Here is a 20,656-nt window from a genome sequence, read left to right as displayed (position 1 = left end):
TATTCTTGTTTCAATATCTTTATCTTACACATACAACTTGTTTGAGTTGAAGTTCGTACCATCTGTTTTGCATTACTACGATGGCCATATTGGCCGGTTCTTAAGTAGCAAGAGATGTGTAATTGGTTTGATGTGGTTTGATGCCCAATACAAACATGCCAGGATGGATGATAATTCAAGTGCAATGCTGTGGTCGAAAGTAGAACACACTGGGTATCTCAATAACGCAATAAAGTTCAAAGAACGCCTTCCCCGATGTCGCAAACTAATCCATCCACAAAAGTGGATTGGAAATCACTCCGAGTCGGAAGGGTAGTTGACCAGCACTGGTGTTGGTGTTGGTGCCACGGCAGTGGAATCATTTTCCATGCCACTGGGATCTTCACGTCGAGATCGAGTCGAAGAAGCGATGGGCTTCCTCTTCTTGATGATAGGTTTCCATGCATTTGGAGAATTTGCATCATTCACCAAGAACGGGTCGATAGTAGCACGAGTATTCCCAGCCAGCTCACGGCGGAGAGAATCTTTCCGCGCCGCAACCAGATCATCCTTCCGAGACCGCTTCGAAGAACGAGATTTCTTGTCTTCTGGGCCCGTCTTTCGTGCAGGCTTTTCCGGCTGCTGCTCAAACATAGGCCGAAGACGAGTCACGCGGGCAGCATGCGAGGCAACATCATCGATGTTTTCACCAAACTCCACCATGCTCGCTCTCTGCCGATCCGCCTCGGTCTCATCCAGGAGCTCAATCCCAAGACTCATTTTGTCCTTGAGGGCCTCAGTCTTCGCCTGAGCCTTCTCGAGTCCCTTCCTCTCCTGTCGAAACGTCCTCCGCAATCGCATAGACTTCGCATACGGGTCCTCCCAATCACGATTCTGTCGTTCCTGAATCTCAAGAATGCGAGCTGCCTCGGTCTTTGCACGAATCTTATCCTCGATCTTCCCCTCGATCTTCGAAAACGGATCTTTCTCCGCGGGATCCATCTCTCGTGCGTAGGGCTTGATAGCAATTTCTCCAGGTTGTAGCTCCTTGTCTTCGCCCGTATCGCGTTTGCGTCCACCTTCGGTAACAACGTAGGCTGTGTTCTGGGGATCGGTCCTGATCTCGATGGTTCCGCCGCAGACAGTGTGTTTCATGCGGAAGCTGTAGATCGGTGTTGAGTAATAGTTGCCTACTTTTTTCTTTTCCGCGTTGAATCGCACGCCTTGACCGATTATTACGGGGTGCGGTTTGCAAGTCTCGCACCATACTGCGAATGGCATCTCGAAGCGCACAATTAGTGCGCCTGTTGTGTGCAGGTGCCGCGCGCGCGCGCCGAGCGCGTGCTTCCCCGCGAGTTTGTTTCCGGTTGTCAGCCCTTCTTGGTCCGGTGGGACATACCTATTGAAGATGTTAGTTAAGCATTATGTGGAGACTTAGATATTTTGCTAACCGTCCCATATCTATCGAGATTGCATGTTAGTTGACTATTTCGCATGTTTTCTAAGGTGAGATCGAGACTTACTAAAGCCCTGCATCTTGGGCGAGTTGGGAAGATGTCCCCAGTTCGGTGTGGTTAGACAGGTGTGTATCGGGTAAGTTGGAGAGTTACTAGCTGTGCTTGATGTCGAAGTCATCGGCCTTCGGAACTTACTTTAGCCGGAGATAACGGAATTAAGCCGGGTGACTAATAATTGCTTTTTTAAGGGTCCTACGGCAGCCGAAATGGGCCACTTTGGCAATGGGGTTTCTGTCAAGCATAAAGTTCTAAGGTTGGCAATCGCCGCTGACCCATACGATACTAGATATGTAATGAAAAGAGCATCAGGGATGAAGAAAAACAACAAAGTAGGATTTATTCTACCTATTTGACAAAGTATATCGAAAAAGAAATAGTGGGATAATACTACCAACTTACGATGCTTGATAGCCTGGTACATACATCGACCTCATCCTTACAGCACGAATCACCTACTTCGTCATACACTCGCTCAAGTAGAGACATGCTTTCTTCAAACAAGACTCTTTTTCACGGGGATGGTCTCTAGGCTAGTCAGGTTTACATATTTATTTTCTACTCTGCTTTCTACGAGATCTACTTTCTAAGTGACACTAAGCGGCGAGCGCGCTTGGATCGTTCGATAGCATTCTTCGTAAAATGGACCAAGATTCGCCCGAGGACACACAGTCACTACTCTTGCAGCTGCTGCTAGACGATGTGAACGACAAGATTGACAGGTTCGAAGCCTGCTGCTGCTGAATGATACAAATCAATCAACCAGCACGCCAGAAGAAACAGAGCCCGACTGGGGTGTGGCACTTCGTATATGGAAGTCTGAAATCACAGAACAAAGAGCTCTATTTGATGGCTTTCAGATGGCCACAGTTTCCTCGCTAGGAAGGGAAGCAAAAGAGACACCATCGCCCAAGGAAATGAGGATACACACATTATTTATTTTTACTGCTATCAAGAAGCTAGTTCATTCTGTCAAAAACGCCATGAATTTTATCAAAGCCCTGATTTCGACCGACTCCTCCCAGCCCGAGGCCTGCAGCTCTTGTAGAGAAGTCTACAGCGAAATTTTCAAACCACGGTGCTCCCACTTCTATTGCAAGAGATGCTTAATCCGCATGGTCACGAAATCTTTGCAAGATGAATCGTCCTCCCCTCTTAAATGCTGCCGCAAGCCAATCGAAGGCCCCGGCTTGGATAAGATGATAGGATCTGCATTGCTTCAAGAAAAAAAGAGGAGGGAAACCGAGCTCAGTGATCTAGACCGAACTTGTTGTTCAGATTTGAAATGCTCCCGATATATCCTGCCAGGAAAGAAATTTTGGCCAGGTTTTACTTTTACAACGGTTTGTACCTGCAAGTGTGGCGTACGCACGTGCAGGAAGTGCAAGAAAAGTGCCCATGGGGGCAGGTGTCTATATCAGCTAGACCAGTCGTTGGAGAAATTGATGAAGGAAAAAAGATGGAAACAGTGTAACAAATGCAGCCGTGTAATCGAGCGCAACAAGGGCTGTTCTCATATCACGTAAGTGCTTTTTTTACTCCTTCAAGCCCCTCTAAACCATCTAATAAGCCTTTTACCGACACCTGATAGTTGTTTATGCAGAGCCCAATGGTGCTACTACTGCGGGAAGAAGTGGAAAACATGCGACTGTTAGAGGAAGTGGACTGAATGGGATCTGAACCAGCAATTTTCATAATTCCAAGGGCGTCGAAACAAACTGTGTGGGTCATAAACTGGGAGTATCCTGAATGAACTGGTTTGAAGAGCAAAGTATGGGGCTTTAGTACACTTGGCTTGGCAAAATATAGTATTCTAGCTGTCAGATGTCTGAAATAGCTTAAGGAAAACAAACTGATACTTCTATATTGCTATATAAATGATACATTGAGGACGATAAAATGGTGGGTGGTATAGGAGGGACTTTCTGGGTCCACTCTTATCCCCATACGAACAAAACAAAAATTTTAAACATCCCCGAGACATGATGCTGTAATAATACGTCTTTGTGTAGGTATTATTTGTGCTGCATTGAGGCCTTGATTTCCAGGCATTTACATAGATATAACTACGTAGTATCAACCTCACCACCAACCTATTTTCTCCTTTCCCTCTTTCCAGAAGCTCCAAGATATTTTACAGGACTTCTAACACCTCTTCCATTAAGCGATATCCAAGAAACCACCTGAATCACATGGACTATGATACGGACCAAGATACGAAGTCTCTAGTCTTACAGCTATTCCTGGTGAACATAAGTGAGGAGACCAACAGACCGCAAAAAGAAAATACAACCAACACAAGGCCCTAGCGCTGTTATAGGAGACTGGAAGACATACGGTCAGCATGAGTGATGTCAACATGGGTACAGCTATGTCAATGGGACTAGAGACAGAAAATGACTTGTCTAAGTACGAGAAAAAAAGATCTTCCAAATCCCTCCCTACCGCCATCCAGCAACTTGGTGACTCACTTGAGAATGCCATCAACTTGATTGACTCCCCTAAATCCGAGATTTGGCGCGAGTGTGTCTCCTGTCGGGACGATCAACTCCAAAGTGAAATGCTCAAAACGAAGTGCTCACACTTCTATTGCAAGGTTTGCTTGGTCCGTCTGTTCACGGATTCTTTGCGTGATGAATCCTTGTTTCCTCCACAATGCTGCCACAGATCAATTACGGCCTCAGAGAAGATGATCGGATCCACATTGGTTCAAAAGCACAAGGAGAAAGCGATCGAGCTCGGAGATCCCGATAGGACATATTGCAGTGATTCGAAGTGCGCTCAATATCTCCCAAGAAACGCCACACGAAATGGGGTTTGCAAATGCACGAGCTGTGGAGCACGCACATGCAGGAAGTGTAAAAAGCGCGCCCACGAGGGAAAATGTGTATATAAGCTTGATGCGCTTCTGGAGGATTTGGCGAAGTGCAATAAATGGCAACGTTGCTCTAATTGCAGTCGTCTGATTGAGCTCAGCACAGGCTGTAATCACATCACGTAAGGGAAATTTCATTTTGCATTTGATTATCCTCTTGATCTTTGACAGTGCAAGCTTTTGGACTCACATCTATCAGGTGCTTTTGCAAGTTCGAATTTTGTTATTTTTGCGGAAAACAATGGAAAACTTGCGAGTGTATCTATGCAGAGGAAGAGAATCTTTACGAACGAGCCGCCTGAAGAAGCCAATTTAAGTGAGTGCCCCAGACTTGCCTTGAAATTGATAGGGTATGATACGACTGGTCATCTGGGAGATCAGTATGAATGCAATTGAAGTGTAGTTGGAATGGAAGGGCAAAGAATGTGGTCTACACAGTTGCCCTTGAGTCAATCTCATTTATCTCTCAAGGAACAACCTAAGTTGCTCAATATCTTATTATTTAGTCAAGAAATGGTTCATCAATTGGTAGTTCTATGTTGCTTTTTAATATGTACATATTCAGCATTTGAATGATAGCAGTAGATCCTAGATGATTAACGACATATGTTATCACAATTACATGTAGAGACCATGATTTTCTGTAAATACGTTACAAATCCTTATCTCACAGAATCTACTAGTAATGGTATACTCCTGATTATGACTTCACTTAAAAAGGGAGACTTTGCAAACATATAGCCAAACTTTTTGATCTTTCAAAGGCTATTCTACCTTACTCTGCAAGACCATGTAAAATTTTGTCCATCAATGGACTATGATATGGACTTAGGTTAGAATGAGGATATCGACCAAGCATTAGTACAGCTGGGAAAACTCAGGATTGAGATTGACTCAGAGCAACCTTGGGGAACTCGAAGGACGCAGCCCTGTCACGGGAAAACATGGCTGAACATATTATCTCAAATGATAGCGATGAAGACTTACTTGATGAAAGCTCGAATGATGATGCCGGTGAAACCAACGAAGAAACCGAAACTCGACACGAGTGTGTATCTTGTACGCAAGAATATCCACTGTCCGATATTATTCAAACTAAATGTTCTCACATTTATTGTCGAGAATGTATTGTGCAACTTTTTGAAAATGCCCTTGCGAAAGAAGCCTCGTTCCCTCCTCGATGTTGCCGCACGCCGATTTGCGCCTCTACCGCCGTTGAGGATATGTTAGGCATTGAGGCGATGAAGAGATACAAGGAACGGAAGATCGAAGTCAGCGACTCTGATAGAACTTACTGTTCAAATCAAAACTGCTCTCGCTATATCCTGCCACAAAACATCCGTCGTGGGGTGGGAATCTGTCTGGTTTGCACTTCTCGAACTTGCACCGTTTGCAAAAAGCAGGGACACCGAGGTAATTGCAACTTTGTAAAGGAAAATAACTATAGTGAGGATCACTGCGATGATTTGTTGGAAAAACTAGCAAAGAAGAAGAAGTGGCAACGATGCTCAAATTGCTCTAGAATCATAGAGCGTGTGTCTGGCTGCTCGCACATACGGTAGGCCGAATATTATCCCCGTCAACCTCGGAACCTTGGAAAAGCTGACCACGTCGTTTAGCTGTGCGTGTGGGATGGATATCTGCTATGTATGCGGGAAAAAGATGAGGACCTGCAAATGTTCTTCAGGCACACAATCAAGACTTCACCCAAGAAGGGGTTGAAACTTCGAAGACTACCCTACCCTCTCACAGTAGAGCAACTGAATCTTGACATCAAAATACAAGAGTATGAGAGATTGAACAATGATACGGTTTATTTTTTTGCCTTAATATGTTGTGCCGATGGCTTGGGCTTACATGGCTTAATTTGTGTTTGATGACCTTTATGGAAACCATGATAGCTAAAATTACAGTGAATTAAAAAGCATATGAGCACCGAGTGCCATCCAGACTACCATAAAACAGGAATAAGTGAAATTCCTAAAAGGCATCTGCCTTCTCTTGAGAATTCGTCGAAAATCGAAAGGTGGCCATAGACCATGTTATTTATATGTGTGTATAGAAGCTGCGACTAGTTAAATCGGAAGGAGCATTCAGTGGGGAATAAGACCACGAATTTCTTCCTTGGACAGAGTCTTCAGGCCAAACAAATCGTTAGAAAGCTTCTCAGAATCGAAAAGACCACCATGTCCTTCACCAAAGATACCCCGCAGAATAAATTTCGGGGCAAAGACTGCCGGGTTGGGGGCTGGCTTGGCCAGTTCTGTAAAAGCCTCCTGTTCCAGGTCTGTGGTTTGCACAATATTTGTCTCGAGGCTCTTGCCGGACAATTCCAGCAGCTCATTCTGTGTGACCCTAGCCTCATTGATATAAATTGTGGAGTTCTTAGTGGCTTCAAGGTTGTTGATAATTCCAACGACTCCCTTGCCAATGCCAGCGAGAGTAGTTGAGCTAAAAGGGCGATCACCGCCATCATATAGTGTAGCCGGGCCAGCAAGATTCAGCACGAAGCCTTTTTCAAGACCCCAGTCGAGGAAGGGGCCAGTAATGAGCAGCGAGTAGCTGAGACCCGATTGCTGAGTGACGTTCTTGAGATGTTCTTGAACGCTGATCTTATCGCCAAAGACAGGTAATGTGGAAGCGAGAGGATTCGTGGTGTCGCAGCCGTATTCCGAAGGAATGAATCGCTTCACGCCAGTCGCCACTGCTGCATCAACCAAGCGCAGATGGATGGACTTGGGAACGGCGCCGACATTTAAAGTGCTGACTACAACATCTTGACCGGACAAAGCGGCCTTAAGCGAGTCGAGAGACTCATAATCTACCTCTGCAACATGGGCACGGGAGTCAAAGGTATTGCTATTGCCTTGTCTGGTGAGAACAGTCACGTCAAAGCCTGCAGCAAGCAGCTCCTTGAGCACAGCAGGACCGAGATTGCCGGTAGCCTGAGCCAAATGTTAGAAAATGAAAAAGTATAGTAATTGGGCTAACATACTCCGACAAGGGCAACCTTGATGCTCGTCATATTGAAGTGAAGATATGAATGCGTGAAGTTAATAGTAGAGTTGTAGGGTTGAATAAAGTATTTAGAGGAATGAACAGAGTGTAAGTGTTGGATATCCAGTCCAAAGCCCCTAGATGGAGGATTTATGCCCCTTTATATTAGTATCAACCCCGTGATGCCATGGGATATTCGCGATGGAATATTCGCAATACTGGTACATATTGGGTGATTACAGAGCCATTATACTGATGTGTTGATCGATTTCAAAGCCATCGCACAATTGCGGAATTCACAACATCGTGGAATTCACCCACACCGAAAGGGGGTCAACATGATCCTAATGGCTTTCCAAGGAAGGTTGTGTATTTGATTTGTAAGGTATCAGTTTATTCCTGTGGAGGTGGGTAAATCCCACCGATAGACTGTCCAGGTGTGGTTGTAGACTTACCTAAGGTCGGAATTAAAGCCGCTTATGTGAGACTTACGAATCCAATCTTAGAACCATGGAACCTTGGCGACTCTATGGTTCATCGTACTCCAGTGGCAATGAGGACCGTAGCACCTACAGCCTTGGAGGTATATACCACAATCTTCTTTGCACTTGCTTCAAGTTTTCCATTTAAAAATATCTATGGTTTGACTTGAGAATAAATACTTGATCTTGATTCTTGAATAAACCCCACGCTTAGAATAGGTAATCTCCTTGTATAACCCACGAGCCCTTCCACAGATCTTTCTCGCACCCCCTCAATCAGAACCTATGCATTCGGCAGTTATTGCAGGCTTGGAGTCCACAATCCCTACATTCGAGAATAAAATCAGGCATCCAGTCACCACATTCCTCACATTCAGCGGAGATCATGAGCCTTTTCCACACCACATCATGATAGCAATCATGCCGTGCGATTAGAAATTGAGCTGCTTGTTCAAAATTTTGTGGTGTAGGAGGAGCGGGCTGGTTCCGAGCCGCAATCCGCTCTGCTCGCTCTTGGAGCCTGGCTTCGTCCCAATGGGCGCATTCACACTGCTTCCATGGAGTTGAACACACATAGTAGAATTCATGATGGCAACGGCATCTAGAAAAATGATTGTGTATTAGTATAAATAGACATAAAGTGAAGGAGTTTTCATCATTGGATGTCGACGAGAGAGAATTTACGTGATATGATTGCAGCCGCTACGAAGCTCAACAAGATGACGGCAATTCGAGCATTGTTGCCATCCTTGTGCTCTTGCAAATTCCAGGACCTCTGCACGGTAATCAACAGATTCTCCAAGATGAATGATATTCTAACAGATGGTACAGGTTTGTCTGTTGCATGAGCTACAAGTTCCGGTTGTGCCACGGACATACACTGGCAGAATGTAGCGAGAGCAAGCCGGACCCGAGCAATACGTGCGAGATTGATCTCCATTTTCAATTGCATTTTTCTCGAATCTCGCCCATAGTCCATCATCGATGATGCCACGCGCAGCTTTTAATGGCAAGGTTTGACGGCAACAACGAGGAGGAAACAAACTTTCATCGGCCAGAGAGCTTTGAAGAAGGCGGATAAAACACCCTTGGCAATATACATGTGAGCAGCTGTTCTGGATCATGTTAAGCTCCGGATGACTTTCCGAGCAAGCAACGCACTCTCGCAAGATACCCGGAGGCACAGTCAAAGTAGTCGTGACATCTGCTTGCTTGTGGGCTACAGCCTTGGCATCTGGGTTGGGAGTCAGGCCTGAGGCGCCACGGGGTGCTTGTAGTGGAGGATGTACCTGTTGTTGAAGAAGTGCTTGGGGTTGAGGAGGTGCGCGAGCTGCTGGAGCTTCATTCACCCCATGATTGTGGATATCTTGAAGAATGGCGGCCTGATCGAACCGCGATTGTCTTGATATCTAGATGGCCGCTCGAAGGTCCTGTTGAGCCCTCATTCGCCCTCGAAGCTCGGCGCGCCATTGCAAAAGAGCAAAATTTTGATCACCAACCCGCGCTCCCCCATCGTTTGCATCACGATTCAATGACGTCAAAAATTCCTCAACCTCTTGCAGTGCAGTTTGTAAAACAAGATCCGCTGTGTCAAGGTCCGTTATGTCGAGATCCATGGTGAAGCTGTTTCATGCTAGAACCATAGCAAGAGACGGGGTTCTTAATTTTGTAGTTTAAGTATAATGTTCAGTCAGATGTAACGAGAGAGTTGCATCCCAAGGCCTGATGACTGAGGGAAAGGTTACATAGGTGGAGTTTGAGAGCATTGAAAAAAGGGGAGTGGGAAGAAACAGTCACGAGTCTGGGAGTATAGTAAATTTTGGGAAGGAGCGAGGGAACCGTCAGAAAGGGAAGACACCATGGGCAATGCCTGGGAAAAAAAAACTTGGGAGGGGAAAATTGCGTCTTACAATACCTAGATATGTGAATGAGACCCCAAGAATGATTGATATATACATAATTAATAACCATGTTCTAGCGCCATACTGATTCCAACACTAGGAACAATATGTAAAATCGTGATGTGAAGCCAACAGAATCCATGTTGACATTATTGGTTTGCTTGGTATAATGTCACAATCACTTAACTGCAAGTGGATAATGTACTTAGTAGGTAGAAATGGGTTCTTTATTATTAGGATCTCTTGGAAGGTATCCCAGTTCAATATTCAAGTGTTTGTTTAATTGCGTCGTAGATTCCTAGAGTAAGGCCGTCGGTTAGTGATAGCAAAACGAAATAAAAAACATTGCACACTCACTTGCAACATCAGGCAGAATGAATTGCTCATAGCTCAACCCAGTATGTGTGCTCCACCCAGCCACTCGCTTGACGGGGGCTTCAAGACGTAAGAATGCATTCTCCTGTATCGTGGATGCAACCTCTGCGCCCACACCATAGTTGATCATACTCTCATGTACGACAATGGCTCGGCCCGTCTTCTTGACGCTGTTGATGACAGTTTGTCTATCCCAGGGATATATGGTTCGCAGATCAATAAGTTCCACACTAACACCAGGCATGGTCTTCTCAATGGCGGAAATAGCAGAAGAGCACATGTAAAGAGGCTGTCCATATGAAATAATGGTCAAATCCTTGCCAGGCTTGATAACCTCAGCCTTGCTGAGAGGAATGGTGTAGTATTCATTCGGAACATATTCCACCGCTGCACGGTAGAGGATCTTGGGCTCCATAAAGATCACCGGGTCATTGTGCTCGAAGATGGAAGACAGGAGGAGTCCCTTTGCTTGAGCAGGGGATCGTGGCATGACTACTCGCAAACCGGGGATATGTGCAAAAAGTGACTCTGGGGATTGAGAATGGTACCTATTCGATCAGTCAATTAGCATACCGATTTGCTTGGCACTCGGATACAACATAACATACAGAGCACCGTGTCCAACCGCACCACACGGCATGCGGATGACGAGACCGCCAACATTGATGCCTGTTGCACCTTCTCGATACCGGAACTTGGCTGCCTCATTCACAATCTGATCGAACGCTGGAAATACGTAGTCGGCGAATTGGATCTCAGCTATAGGTTTCATCCCTTCCGCTGCCGCCCCAATTGCAAAACCCGCAATGCCTTGTTCTGTCAACGGCGTGTTGAACACTCGATCGGACCCGAATTCTGTTTGGAGATCCATCGAACATCGGAAAACACCCCCAAATCCAACATCCTCTCCAAATACGATAGTTCGATCGGATTTGGATAGTGCGGTCCGTAGTGCTGAGTTGATCGCTTGGTAGAGGTTGAGACGTTTACTCGTGGCACCTGCTGGGTACTCTGATGTATTTGACAAGGAAGCTGAGGTGTGGTGTAAAATTGGTGTGGTTTTGTAGTCAATAGGTAGGTTCAGCTTTGCTGCCGCAGTGGGAGCTCCAGAGTAGAACCGCCGAGGAGTTTGGGCGAGAGACCGAAAAGAAGTTCTTAAGGAAGCCATCTCTGGCTGAAATAGTGGGATATCAACAAAATGGAAATATTACATAGGTTTTATTCTTTTGTAGGGATATTTCCCTTTAAATTATGTAGCTCCTTGTTCATTGTCTGGGGCATTGCGCGGGGAAACCGCCGCGGATAACCGAGATAATGCAAATTGGGCAAACCAGCCAAACGAGTCAAACTTGGCCTATGACGAAGTGTGATGGGTCAACGTAGTAAATAATTGCCCCGGGGAAATTTTACATGCAATATATACGGAATATATATCTAGGTAGAACATGAAATCATGGAGCTATATAAGTTATCCATGAACATGAGCTATATGCTAATGATGCACTCTCTTCCCATGGATCGAACTCGATCATTCCGCGATATAATCAATATATCCGTACCCAAATAAATGAAGCAACAGCATAGGAAACAATAATAAACCCTGGACTTGAATATTGATAGTGAGTTCCACCAGTTTATATACGCCATTGAACTTATAAATGTCTTCTATAAGCTATAACTGGTATCGGATTTGATTCGGGACTTGGAGGGGCAATGATCGATCTTATCAGGGCTATCACTTCGGACCCGTGACTTGTTCCCCGGCCCGCACCAAAATTGCCTTTTTTTTCCCAATGACTCAATCTTCCTTTTGCTTTATACTCCACGTCTATAAGTCCTTTTGATTTTTATTCAATTCACAATGGCACAGGGAAAGGTATGAAATATTGTTTTCGCCAATTCTCTTCCCAATTCCCCAACTTCAATTCTCAATTCTATTCCACACCGCCACCCACTCCACACTTTCTCTGACAGTTCGATCGCACAGGTTTGCCTCGCCTACTCCGGCGGTCTCGATACCAGCTGCATCTGTATGAAAACTATCAATTGATTCACCAATCGTGGATACTAATGCCGAAGTACAGTGAAGTACCTCATCGAAGAAGGCTATGAGGTCGTTTGTTTCAGTAAGTCGCGATCCGAGACCATGTCAATCAAGATCAAGTACTAATATAAACATAGTGGCCGATGTTGGCCAGGAAGGTAATTCAATTCCGTCGATATCTCATCCAATACCGGTCTAATAACCATGCGCAGAGGACTTCGAGGCTGCCCGCGAGAAGGCCCTGAAGATTGGTGCCCTCAAGTGCGAGATTGCCGACATCCGCCGCGAGTTCATCGAGGAGCTTTGCTTCCCCGCCATTGCTTGCAATGCCGTTTACGAGAACGTCTACCTTCTCGGTACCTCCCTGGCTCGCCCCGTCATTGCCCGTGCCCAGATCGAGGTCGCCCAGGTACGCTTTACTTCTCCGCCAGCAGAAAGATGTCATACTGACCCAAACCTAGCGCGAGGGCTGCTTCGCTGTCTCCCACGGCTGCACTGGAAAGGGTAACGATCAGGTCCGCTTCGAGCTTGCATTCTACGCCCTTCAGCCTGACATCAAGGTCATTGCCCCGTGGCGCGAACCCGTCTTCTACGAGCGCTTCAAGGGTCGTCAGGACCTGCTCGACTACGCCCAGGAGAAGGGTATTCCAGTCACCTCCACTAAGTCTAAGCCCTGGTCTATGGATGAGAACCTTGCCCACTGCTCTTACGAGGCCGGTATTCTGGAGGATCCCGATACCACTCCTCCCGCCGACATGTGGAAGCTGACCCAGGACCCCCTGACCGCCCCCGACCAGCCCGAGGACTTCACTCTCTACTTCGAGAAGGGTGTCCCCGTCAAGATGGAGTACACCGAGGCTGGCAAGCAGAAGGTTGCCACCGACTCCGTCGAGCTCTTCCTCACTGCTAACGCCATTGCCCGCCGTCACGGTGTTGGTCGTATCGATATCGTCGAGAACCGTTTCATCGGTATCAAGTCCCGCGGCTGCTACGAGACCCCCGGTCTTACCTGCCTGCGCTCTGCTCACCTGTGAGTAATTCTGTTGCGAAATTTTTATGGCATAACTAACTTGTGTCCAGTGACCTTGAGGGTCTTGTCATGGACCGTGAGGTCCGTGCTCTGCGCGATTCTTTCGTCACTTACAACTACTCCAAGGTAAGCGCGATATTTCCAGTATTCGATTATCTGATCTAACATATCCAGCTCCTGTACAACGGAATGTACTTCTCCCCGGAGCGCGAGTTCCTCGAGGCCTCTATCACCGCTTCCCAGAAGTCCGTCAACGGCAAGGTCCGCTGCCGCGCCTACAAGGGCACCGTTTCCATTCTCGGACGCTCCTCCGAGACCGAGAAGCTCTACGACATGAGCGAGTCCTCCATGGATGAGATCGGTGACTTCTCCCCCGCCGAGACCACTGGCTTCATCAACGTGTCTGCCATCCGTCTCAAGAAGTACGGTCAGATGAAGGCCGCCGCCGGCGAGAAGTTGTAAATTGTGTCACCAGAAATATGACATATCCTCTTCAATTTTGAATGATTGGAATGCCAAATGTTGACCGTCCCTGGCTTCCTCAGGCCAACATGTCAAGTCTCCTTGTCCAATGTTCCACCGATTTATGCTGGATGGTATTGGGCTTGAATGACTGTATAATGAACTAGAGAAAATATTAGCACTATGGGAATTGGTATTAAAAATGCAATGTCTTGGATGAATTGAACGATCCCATCTTCATTACTGTATGTCTACGTAAATAGGTGCTTCCAATGAAGTATTTATATTTCTAAAGATATGTACTATAATTCGAGTCGCTAGATGGTAACAAAACCGAGATACATATGAACAGGTGCTGTATCGTATCGACAGTGCCTACAGATTCGCATTGACCTTGAACGGTGGTTGATTTTCTGCCCACAAGTTAGCATATGACTACTAGACCTCGGGAGACATAAACGGAACATACCATTCCAAGTATCCAACGCCGCCTTCTCTGCGTCCCAAGCCCAAAGGAACTCTTGTGTCTTACGATCCGACCACTTATCGGGGTTATTTCCGCTAGCCGAAGCCTTGAACTGCTCGTCTCGGGCAATTTGCTCAGGTCCATCTGGCAAATGTAACGTGATACGATTCTCCGATCCAGACTGCTGCACCGTCTCAGCACGCTTCTTCCGAGACCTTTCATAAACACTCAAGGCATGTGGAATCTCCTTGCGCGAGGAGATGGCCGACAACACGACACCGAGTGCAGCCGCGTCTTCAACAGCCTGAGCAGCACCTTGGGCAAGATATGGACTAGACCAGCGAGCGTTAGTTTTAAAGTCAATCAGCCAAATTTCATGAGCACATACAGCATGGGATGACATGCGTCACCGATCAGAGCGACGGACCCCCGGACCCATGTCTTCAGCGGACGATGCAGACACAACTTCCACTCCAGAACTTCATTGTCATCAACCAGGTCAATAAGTTTCCGTACCGTGCTATCCCATCCATCATAGTTGTCAGCCATAGCCTGCTTGGAACCTGTGGTTGTCCAAGACTCCTCAACACCATGGCCGTCTGGATGAAGCAGGACAACATTGTACAGCTCATGCTTGCGCACAGGGTACGCGATAATATGGCGCGAAGGACCAAGCCAACGAGTCGCCAACGGCTCGTCAATCAGCTTCTTCAATTCAGGATCCTGCTCCATGATGTGCCGGGGCAGCATGATGCGGTACGCCGCGTCACCAGTGGCGACTGCTTTAATACTCGAGTCTTCGAGCAGGTAATTGCGGATGGTGGACTTGATCCCATCCGCACCAATTACTACATCACCGCGGATGATTTCGCCGTTGGCTAGAGTAACATTTGCTGGGCTGAACTGCACGTCTGTGACAAATGAATTCTCGCGAAGCTCAACGTTGGGCAGGGCTAAGGCCCTGTCGATGATGGCATTGTGCAGATCTGCACGATGAATAACAACTTGTTGGCCGAACGTCTTATTCACTGGCATTGTGGCGAGGATCTTGCCGTTGTCCCATCTTCGAACCTCGAGGTGTTCTAGGGCTACATCTTGGGCGTGAATTAGGTCCGCAACGCCCCATCCTGATATCGGTTAGCATGGGTATTTTATTCGCAGCAAGCAGACTCACGGTCGAATAAACGCATCATGTTTGGGGACACCTGAATGCCAGCTCCCACTTCCATGATCTACCACAAGTGGTTAGGTTTGCCTGAGATACCACGAATTTTCGACGACACATACCTTTGGCGCAGCTTCAAGGACAATGACACGGTGCCCTCGCAGACCTAATGTGAGGGCTGCCGCCATACCGCCGATGCCTTCACTTATTGTTAATGCAACCCTTTTCTCGAGCCAATGCAGCTTTTTCATTCAGAAAGAACATACCAGCACTACAGAAAATCAGCATAACGATCCATCATCTTGAACCACGCACAATGGAAAACATACCCGACAACGATCACCTCTAAGGGCACATTTGCTCTTGGGATCTCCATTCTGAAACCTTAGGTCGTTATCAGGAGGATGGGAGTAGTATGTGATAGAAATAAAGACTTCGAAATGACTAGCTTTTAGCTGGAAAAGCCAGGCCTTGAAGTACTCCAGAAATTACCACCCCAAGTCTATTCGTCTAAGGGCTTGCCGTTCCACCCGCTCCACCTACGCTAGGTACTTCGGGAAAGGGGAAGATGAAATTGACTAAAAGCCGAAGAAAAATCATGCAATTTCTTAGTCCGAGCTGATTTAGCGCCTGAATCCACAGCTTACCCCCTCTTCTTATCTCCAGATCGGAGAAATTGGGATGAAGAAACGTCTTTTTTTTTATATATGCAGCATCTGGATTCTTCGTGGCAACTGCGGGGCCAACGGAGTTCCCCCTAGCATTGCTTAAGTACTGAACTTGCAGATTGAAAGCAGTGTCTTTCTTGTTTATGTTGTGCTCTTCGACATCATTGTGCAACCCGGCTCAATGATTACAAGAAAACACACACACCCATACTAATAATATCTACGAGGCTTTGTGGCGTGTCTTGAAGCCCTCGCCTTTTTCCTGCCGACTGTTCGGGAACGGCCCCGGGGGCCCCGGGGTGAGCCGGGATTAGCCAATGAGGCATTGCTATGCTGAACTTCCGGCTGTTTGGGAACCCTCCATCTGCCGACGACGCTAGATCATCCATCTCTTGCAGCAATCCCGTGAAACTGGGTTTCGTGACTTCAATCCTTGCCAGAGCTGTTTTGGTCCGTGATACATGTTCCATCTTGATGAGCCTCACGGCAGATATTTGTATTGGGCATTGCCGATCAGTCATTGTTTTTGATTGACCGGTTCGAGTATCTTACTGATTTATCAAGTAGACCACCTGGGCAATCAAAGCTCATGAAACTAATACTGCCCGTAATCCGATCAACTGTCGTTCCAGAAGAATGCTCATCATTCTGCGCGCTGTGGGAGTGAATTGCAACGTTGTACATTCGCATTCTTCGGTGGTGATTTGTTAACAAAATCCCCAAAACTACATTTTTGATAGGCTACATACAACATAGCTTCGCCTCAAATGTACACAATGCATATGGATGTCTATTTCCGAGTTCTACAATATGCATAAAATATAGAGTGCTACACGCTAACCTTGTGCAAGTATCCACTGAGGTGTTTACGCTGGGGCCGATCATCGGCTTTCTTTGGGCCTCTTATTTGCCGGACAGGATTATGCAGGATTTAATTTGAATGAGCATTAGCTTGAAGCAACTAGCTACCTTGCCTTAACACTACGAAAGAATTACTCGGCACTACTGCCCCTTACACACAGAGACCTCCAAGGCTCGGAATCGTTGATATGACACATGTCTATCCCATTTAGCCCCGAGCTTAGTGTATATAGTACTTAGTAGTCTGTCTCCCTACTACAGACAACTAGATCAAAGCGTATCATTCTTCATCTCAATGACGCGGACTTTCTGCGAGTGATATCTAAACATTTAATCGGAGTGGGTCTTATAGGGCTCATTGCTAACATGCACGGGACCGTCCCCGAAGTCAATTCACCAACAACCAAGAAGGTCAACGATACGATATCCCTGAAGGTACATATACATGCATGTGGAATGTGGAATGTGAGAATGAAGATGAATTTTGAAGACGCAAGAAGACAAACTGGAGCTAGAACCAAGAAATTTAACGTTCATACATCTATTCATATTTACATATGTAGTATCCATTAACATTTACTCGGCTACACACGCACGACTACAGGGGTAACACAGGCATTAGCAGAACTAGAGGCCGATCGTCAATATACCCAGGATTGCACCATTACAGTATATCTGTGTGCTTGGTCAGGTAGTATGCGTCTATGGCCTTAATGACATACTACATCAGTTGACTGGCAATTGATCATGGCAAGGCAAGGAGAGATGGTTATAGCTCTTGTTGCATCGTGCTCACTACATCTGAGGTAGATATCAATAGAGAAGGAAACCTAGCAGGTATGTATGATAGAAGGGCTCTGTTTTCAAAATATGCAATGTATGTAATTTTTCCTAGTTGGGTGTATAGTACAGCCGATGTTGCCAACGAACGCCAAAATATGCTTGCGTGAAGGGATTGCATTGCTGAAAGTAGTTGGAGAAAGAAGAAGGATAGAAAAGCACACGGTAATCTTATCCAAAAGAAATATTGCATGGGAGGAAGTGACGCGTAAGTCATGGATCGTCGTAAGAACAGTCAGGTGGATCGAAGTGGCTGCATGAAACGTAGGAAGTGCATAGTATCCACCCAATAATGACATCAGGAAAGGGTAGATATATGTATGTACAAATTATGATTCTGTCGGGTGGCGAGGGTTGCAGGGTCAAGAGGAAGAGGTGAACATAAGTCGTAGCCGGCTGGGGCCTTTCTTTTTTTCCTTGGGCCGTTTCTCGATTTCGGAGACATGGGTGTTATGTTTAGATGGGGTGCGACTAGGGGCGTGACTGGGAGCACGACTGGGGGCGTGACTGGGAGCACGACTGGGGACGTGACTGGGGACGTGACTGGGAGCTCGACTGGGGGCGTGACTAGGAGCTCTGCTTGGTGCTCTGCTGGGGGCTCTGCTGGGGGCCTTTGATGGCGCTTTGGACCTGGAGGAACTTCGTCCGAAGAAACTACTCGGTGCCTCTGAAGGGGCCTTTGATCTCCGCTCGTGCTGCTCTGACGGTGCATGTGTCGAAGCCCGGGTGGTGCGTGAACGACGGGAGCGACGAGACGAAGCGACGGAGATATCTTCATCAAATTTGAAACGAGGATCCCGTCGTGCGCGAGCAGTAGTCACATCTATGCCCGACATGGCCGCTGCGATGGGTGTGATGAATTCACCATCCACTGATGTTCCAACGCTGTGGACTTGCTCGTCGGCGACGCCACGTCTCCACATCTCAACAGAGCTGAGATCTTCCGTGTTGAACTCCATCATCTCTTCCATTTCGGTTTCGATTTCGGCGGGCTTTCCTTCTTCCCCAATAGCGCTGGCTTTGATTCTTTGGATAATCTTATATCCTCCAAACATGACAACCGTCACGCCTAGACCGACTCCCGCAGCGATGAGGAATTGAGGACTGGAAAGAAGAGCGAAGACAGCTGGTGAGGCTGACTTGAGTGCGGTTAATGCGGCGGGCGCCATCGTGCGCCCCAAGTCGCTGATCTCCGCTAGAGTCAAGGCGACGGCGGCCATAGCATCTGGGTTCTTTTGGAGATGGGCCATGGTCGCGGTAGCGCCATGTTGCACACAGTGTGCTTCTTCAAGAAGCCACTGTGCCCGGTTGACCAGACCATCAAGCTGTTGTTGATCGGTTTTGGGCTCCGGGGGGTTATATCGGGATAAGGCTGCATGAGAGGCGTCCCCATATGCGAGATCCATGTCAATATGCGCATCAGATCTGGATCGGGCAGTTGATGGGCGAGGGGCGTCTCGGACCGCGACCTCGTGATGCGTGTGACGCCGGGCGATTGTCTGCGAAGGCTCGTAATGAGAGTCGCGCCGCGATACAACTGTCTGTCCATCATCATAGTGGGACGAAGCACGATGGCTGCGGCCGCTGTGATGCCTTGACCTGCTCCCATGGCTTCGTCTAGAGGGGGCTATCGACGGTGAGTCATCGATCTGATAGTTGGCGAGTCCTTCGAGTGCTTGTTGCTCCGCAATTTTTGCGTTGCGTTCTGATTGGAAGGCAGACTTGCGCTCCCGATAGGCGTTTTTGGCATGGCTGAAAACACCGAATAGATGCTTACTCTAATACATGTCAGAACTCGGGAATGCGGGGTCTGGTTTCCGCTAGAGATCGAACTTACCGTGCTTACAACTTTGCCAGACTTGTCGATCACAGCGACTGTTTGACCAAAAGGTGACATGGCAGATAGTAAGTCGTGGCAACTACCTTATTGAAGATCAGTCATCAGATGGTCGAGATCGATGGTCGACAGACAAGCGGTGTAGGGTAAAAAAAAATATGGTTAAAAGAAATGCCCGGAGTATAGATCACAAATAAAGTATCGAAGAACTAGGCAGGGTATAAAAGAATAAGCCAGGCACGACCCTGGATGGTTCTGACAGTTAATAAGGCAGTTGGGTTCTTGACCTCAGGCCTTAATCAGCGCAAAAGGTCCGATCGGAGGCGTTCCAACGAGGTTTTAAGGCGTGGGAGAAGTGATGCGGAGCAGGGAGGCTGGGATCAAGCGCATCCACGTTGGGCTGAGCAGCGAACAGGGCCAGGCTGCAGGAACTATAAGGCCGAGTTGTTGGGTGTCATTTTAGGAGGCAGACACGTATTAAAGGCTCCGCAGGTACAATGAGATCACATCACATATCACACTCAAAGGCTGTTGGGCGCCAAAGTTGATCCTTGCGGTATAGCTGCATGTGCCGGGATCCGGAAGAGAATTCCCAAGGGAAATGGAGATCACATTATTACATATGTATATTTAGAAGTATTGAAGGGGAAAAAAAGAAAAGAAATAATCCAGACTCTTTGGCATACAAAGTAATGTGCTTTGACAGTTGATCAGCTGTTATGGAGTAGACCACGGAGTACACCGTATGAAAGAAGGGGGTGCAAAGAGCGGTGACATTTGGCATTTGATTGGCTGCCGGGGTCACCGTCACTGTGGCTGGTGTGAGGCAATGTCAGCCATTTCAGCTCATATGTGGCGGTGCTGATGCTTTTAACATGTGAGAACGGCTTGATGGCTTCGGAGACTTATTCCTTTTTTTCCCTTCCAGGGATATATATTTTGTATCTACGGAGTACTTATTGGAGGTATATTCCCGCAATGATGATTTCAAGACCAGAATGGCGCCATTAGTGCTGTATCACTCGATTCCGAGTTATTCCCAAGGGGTTTCTAAGGCCCTGTGCACATTAATCACAGGCACCTGCAGGCCGATGTTTCTAGTCCAGAATTCAAGAATGAAAGCCATCAGGGGTTGTACCCAGTAGGTATCGGGCAGAGCC

The 20,656-nt window shown here is 47.1% G+C and overlaps 8 protein-coding genes across 8 annotated transcripts; 2 read left to right on the top strand and 6 right to left on the bottom strand.

Moving 5' to 3' along the window:
• Nucleotides 1–294: 294 nt before the first annotated feature.
• N7479_006839 (Saf4/Yju2 family protein) lies at nt 295–1,515 on the bottom strand (the record flags this gene model as incomplete). The annotated part of the gene is made up of 3 exons (XM_057254533.1): nt 295–1,378; nt 1,431–1,440; nt 1,503–1,515. 3 exons carry the CDS (start codon nt 1,513–1,515, stop codon nt 295–297), a joined length of 1,107 nt encoding a protein of 368 aa, XP_057108395.1.
• Nucleotides 1,516–3,090: 1,575 nt separating this feature from the next.
• N7479_006838 (uncharacterized protein) lies at nt 3,091–5,930 on the top strand (the record flags this gene model as incomplete). Its single annotated transcript, XM_057254532.1, has 3 exons — nt 3,091–3,143; nt 3,837–4,490; nt 5,342–5,930. The coding sequence occupies 3 exons, from the start codon at nt 3,091–3,093 to the stop codon at nt 5,928–5,930; spliced, it is 1,296 nt and encodes a 431-aa protein (XP_057108394.1).
• A 531-nt stretch (nt 5,931–6,461) lies between these two features.
• Nucleotides 6,462–7,393, bottom strand: N7479_006837 (aromatic alcohol reductase; the record flags this gene model as incomplete). Its single annotated transcript, XM_057254531.1, has 2 exons — nt 6,462–7,313; nt 7,364–7,393. The coding sequence occupies 2 exons, from the start codon at nt 7,391–7,393 to the stop codon at nt 6,462–6,464; spliced, it is 882 nt and encodes a 293-aa protein (XP_057108393.1).
• An 885-nt stretch (nt 7,394–8,278) lies between these two features.
• On the bottom strand, nt 8,279–9,463 carry N7479_006836 (uncharacterized protein; the record flags this gene model as incomplete). Its single annotated transcript, XM_057254530.1, has 4 exons — nt 8,279–8,448; nt 8,532–8,662; nt 8,727–9,256; nt 9,347–9,463. 4 exons carry the CDS (start codon nt 9,461–9,463, stop codon nt 8,279–8,281), a joined length of 948 nt encoding a protein of 315 aa, XP_057108392.1.
• Nucleotides 9,464–10,008: 545 nt separating this feature from the next.
• N7479_006835 (uncharacterized protein) lies at nt 10,009–11,291 on the bottom strand (the record flags this gene model as incomplete). Its single annotated transcript, XM_057254529.1, has 3 exons — nt 10,009–10,046; nt 10,106–10,671; nt 10,732–11,291. 3 exons carry the CDS (start codon nt 11,289–11,291, stop codon nt 10,009–10,011), a joined length of 1,164 nt encoding a protein of 387 aa, XP_057108391.1.
• Nucleotides 11,292–11,984: 693 nt separating this feature from the next.
• On the top strand, nt 11,985–13,659 carry N7479_006834 (argininosuccinate synthase; the record flags this gene model as incomplete). The annotated part of the gene is made up of 8 exons (XM_057254528.1): nt 11,985–11,999; nt 12,111–12,153; nt 12,208–12,249; nt 12,305–12,325; nt 12,380–12,576; nt 12,629–13,197; nt 13,248–13,323; nt 13,372–13,659. 8 exons carry the CDS (start codon nt 11,985–11,987, stop codon nt 13,657–13,659), a joined length of 1,251 nt encoding a protein of 416 aa, XP_057108390.1.
• A 375-nt stretch (nt 13,660–14,034) lies between these two features.
• On the bottom strand, nt 14,035–15,666 carry N7479_006833 (putative salicylate hydroxylase; the record flags this gene model as incomplete). Its single annotated transcript, XM_057254527.1, has 6 exons — nt 14,035–14,072; nt 14,129–14,457; nt 14,514–15,252; nt 15,300–15,357; nt 15,413–15,494; nt 15,620–15,666. The coding sequence occupies 6 exons, from the start codon at nt 15,664–15,666 to the stop codon at nt 14,035–14,037; spliced, it is 1,293 nt and encodes a 430-aa protein (XP_057108389.1).
• A 2,355-nt stretch (nt 15,667–18,021) lies between these two features.
• Nucleotides 18,022–19,556, bottom strand: N7479_006832 (uncharacterized protein; the record flags this gene model as incomplete). Its single annotated transcript, XM_057254526.1, has 2 exons — nt 18,022–19,437; nt 19,497–19,556. The coding sequence occupies 2 exons, from the start codon at nt 19,554–19,556 to the stop codon at nt 18,022–18,024; spliced, it is 1,476 nt and encodes a 491-aa protein (XP_057108388.1).
• Nucleotides 19,557–20,656: the final 1,100 nt, after the last annotated feature.

Source organism: Penicillium vulpinum (assembly GCF_028829585.1).
Source record: "Penicillium vulpinum strain IBT 29486 chromosome Unknown utg000003l_segment0_segment0, whole genome shotgun sequence".
Taxonomy (NCBI): Eukaryota; Fungi; Ascomycota; class Eurotiomycetes; order Eurotiales; family Aspergillaceae; genus Penicillium; species Penicillium vulpinum.
Note: the sequence above shows the minus strand (reverse complement) of the source record. Positions and strands in the feature narration are given on the sequence as shown.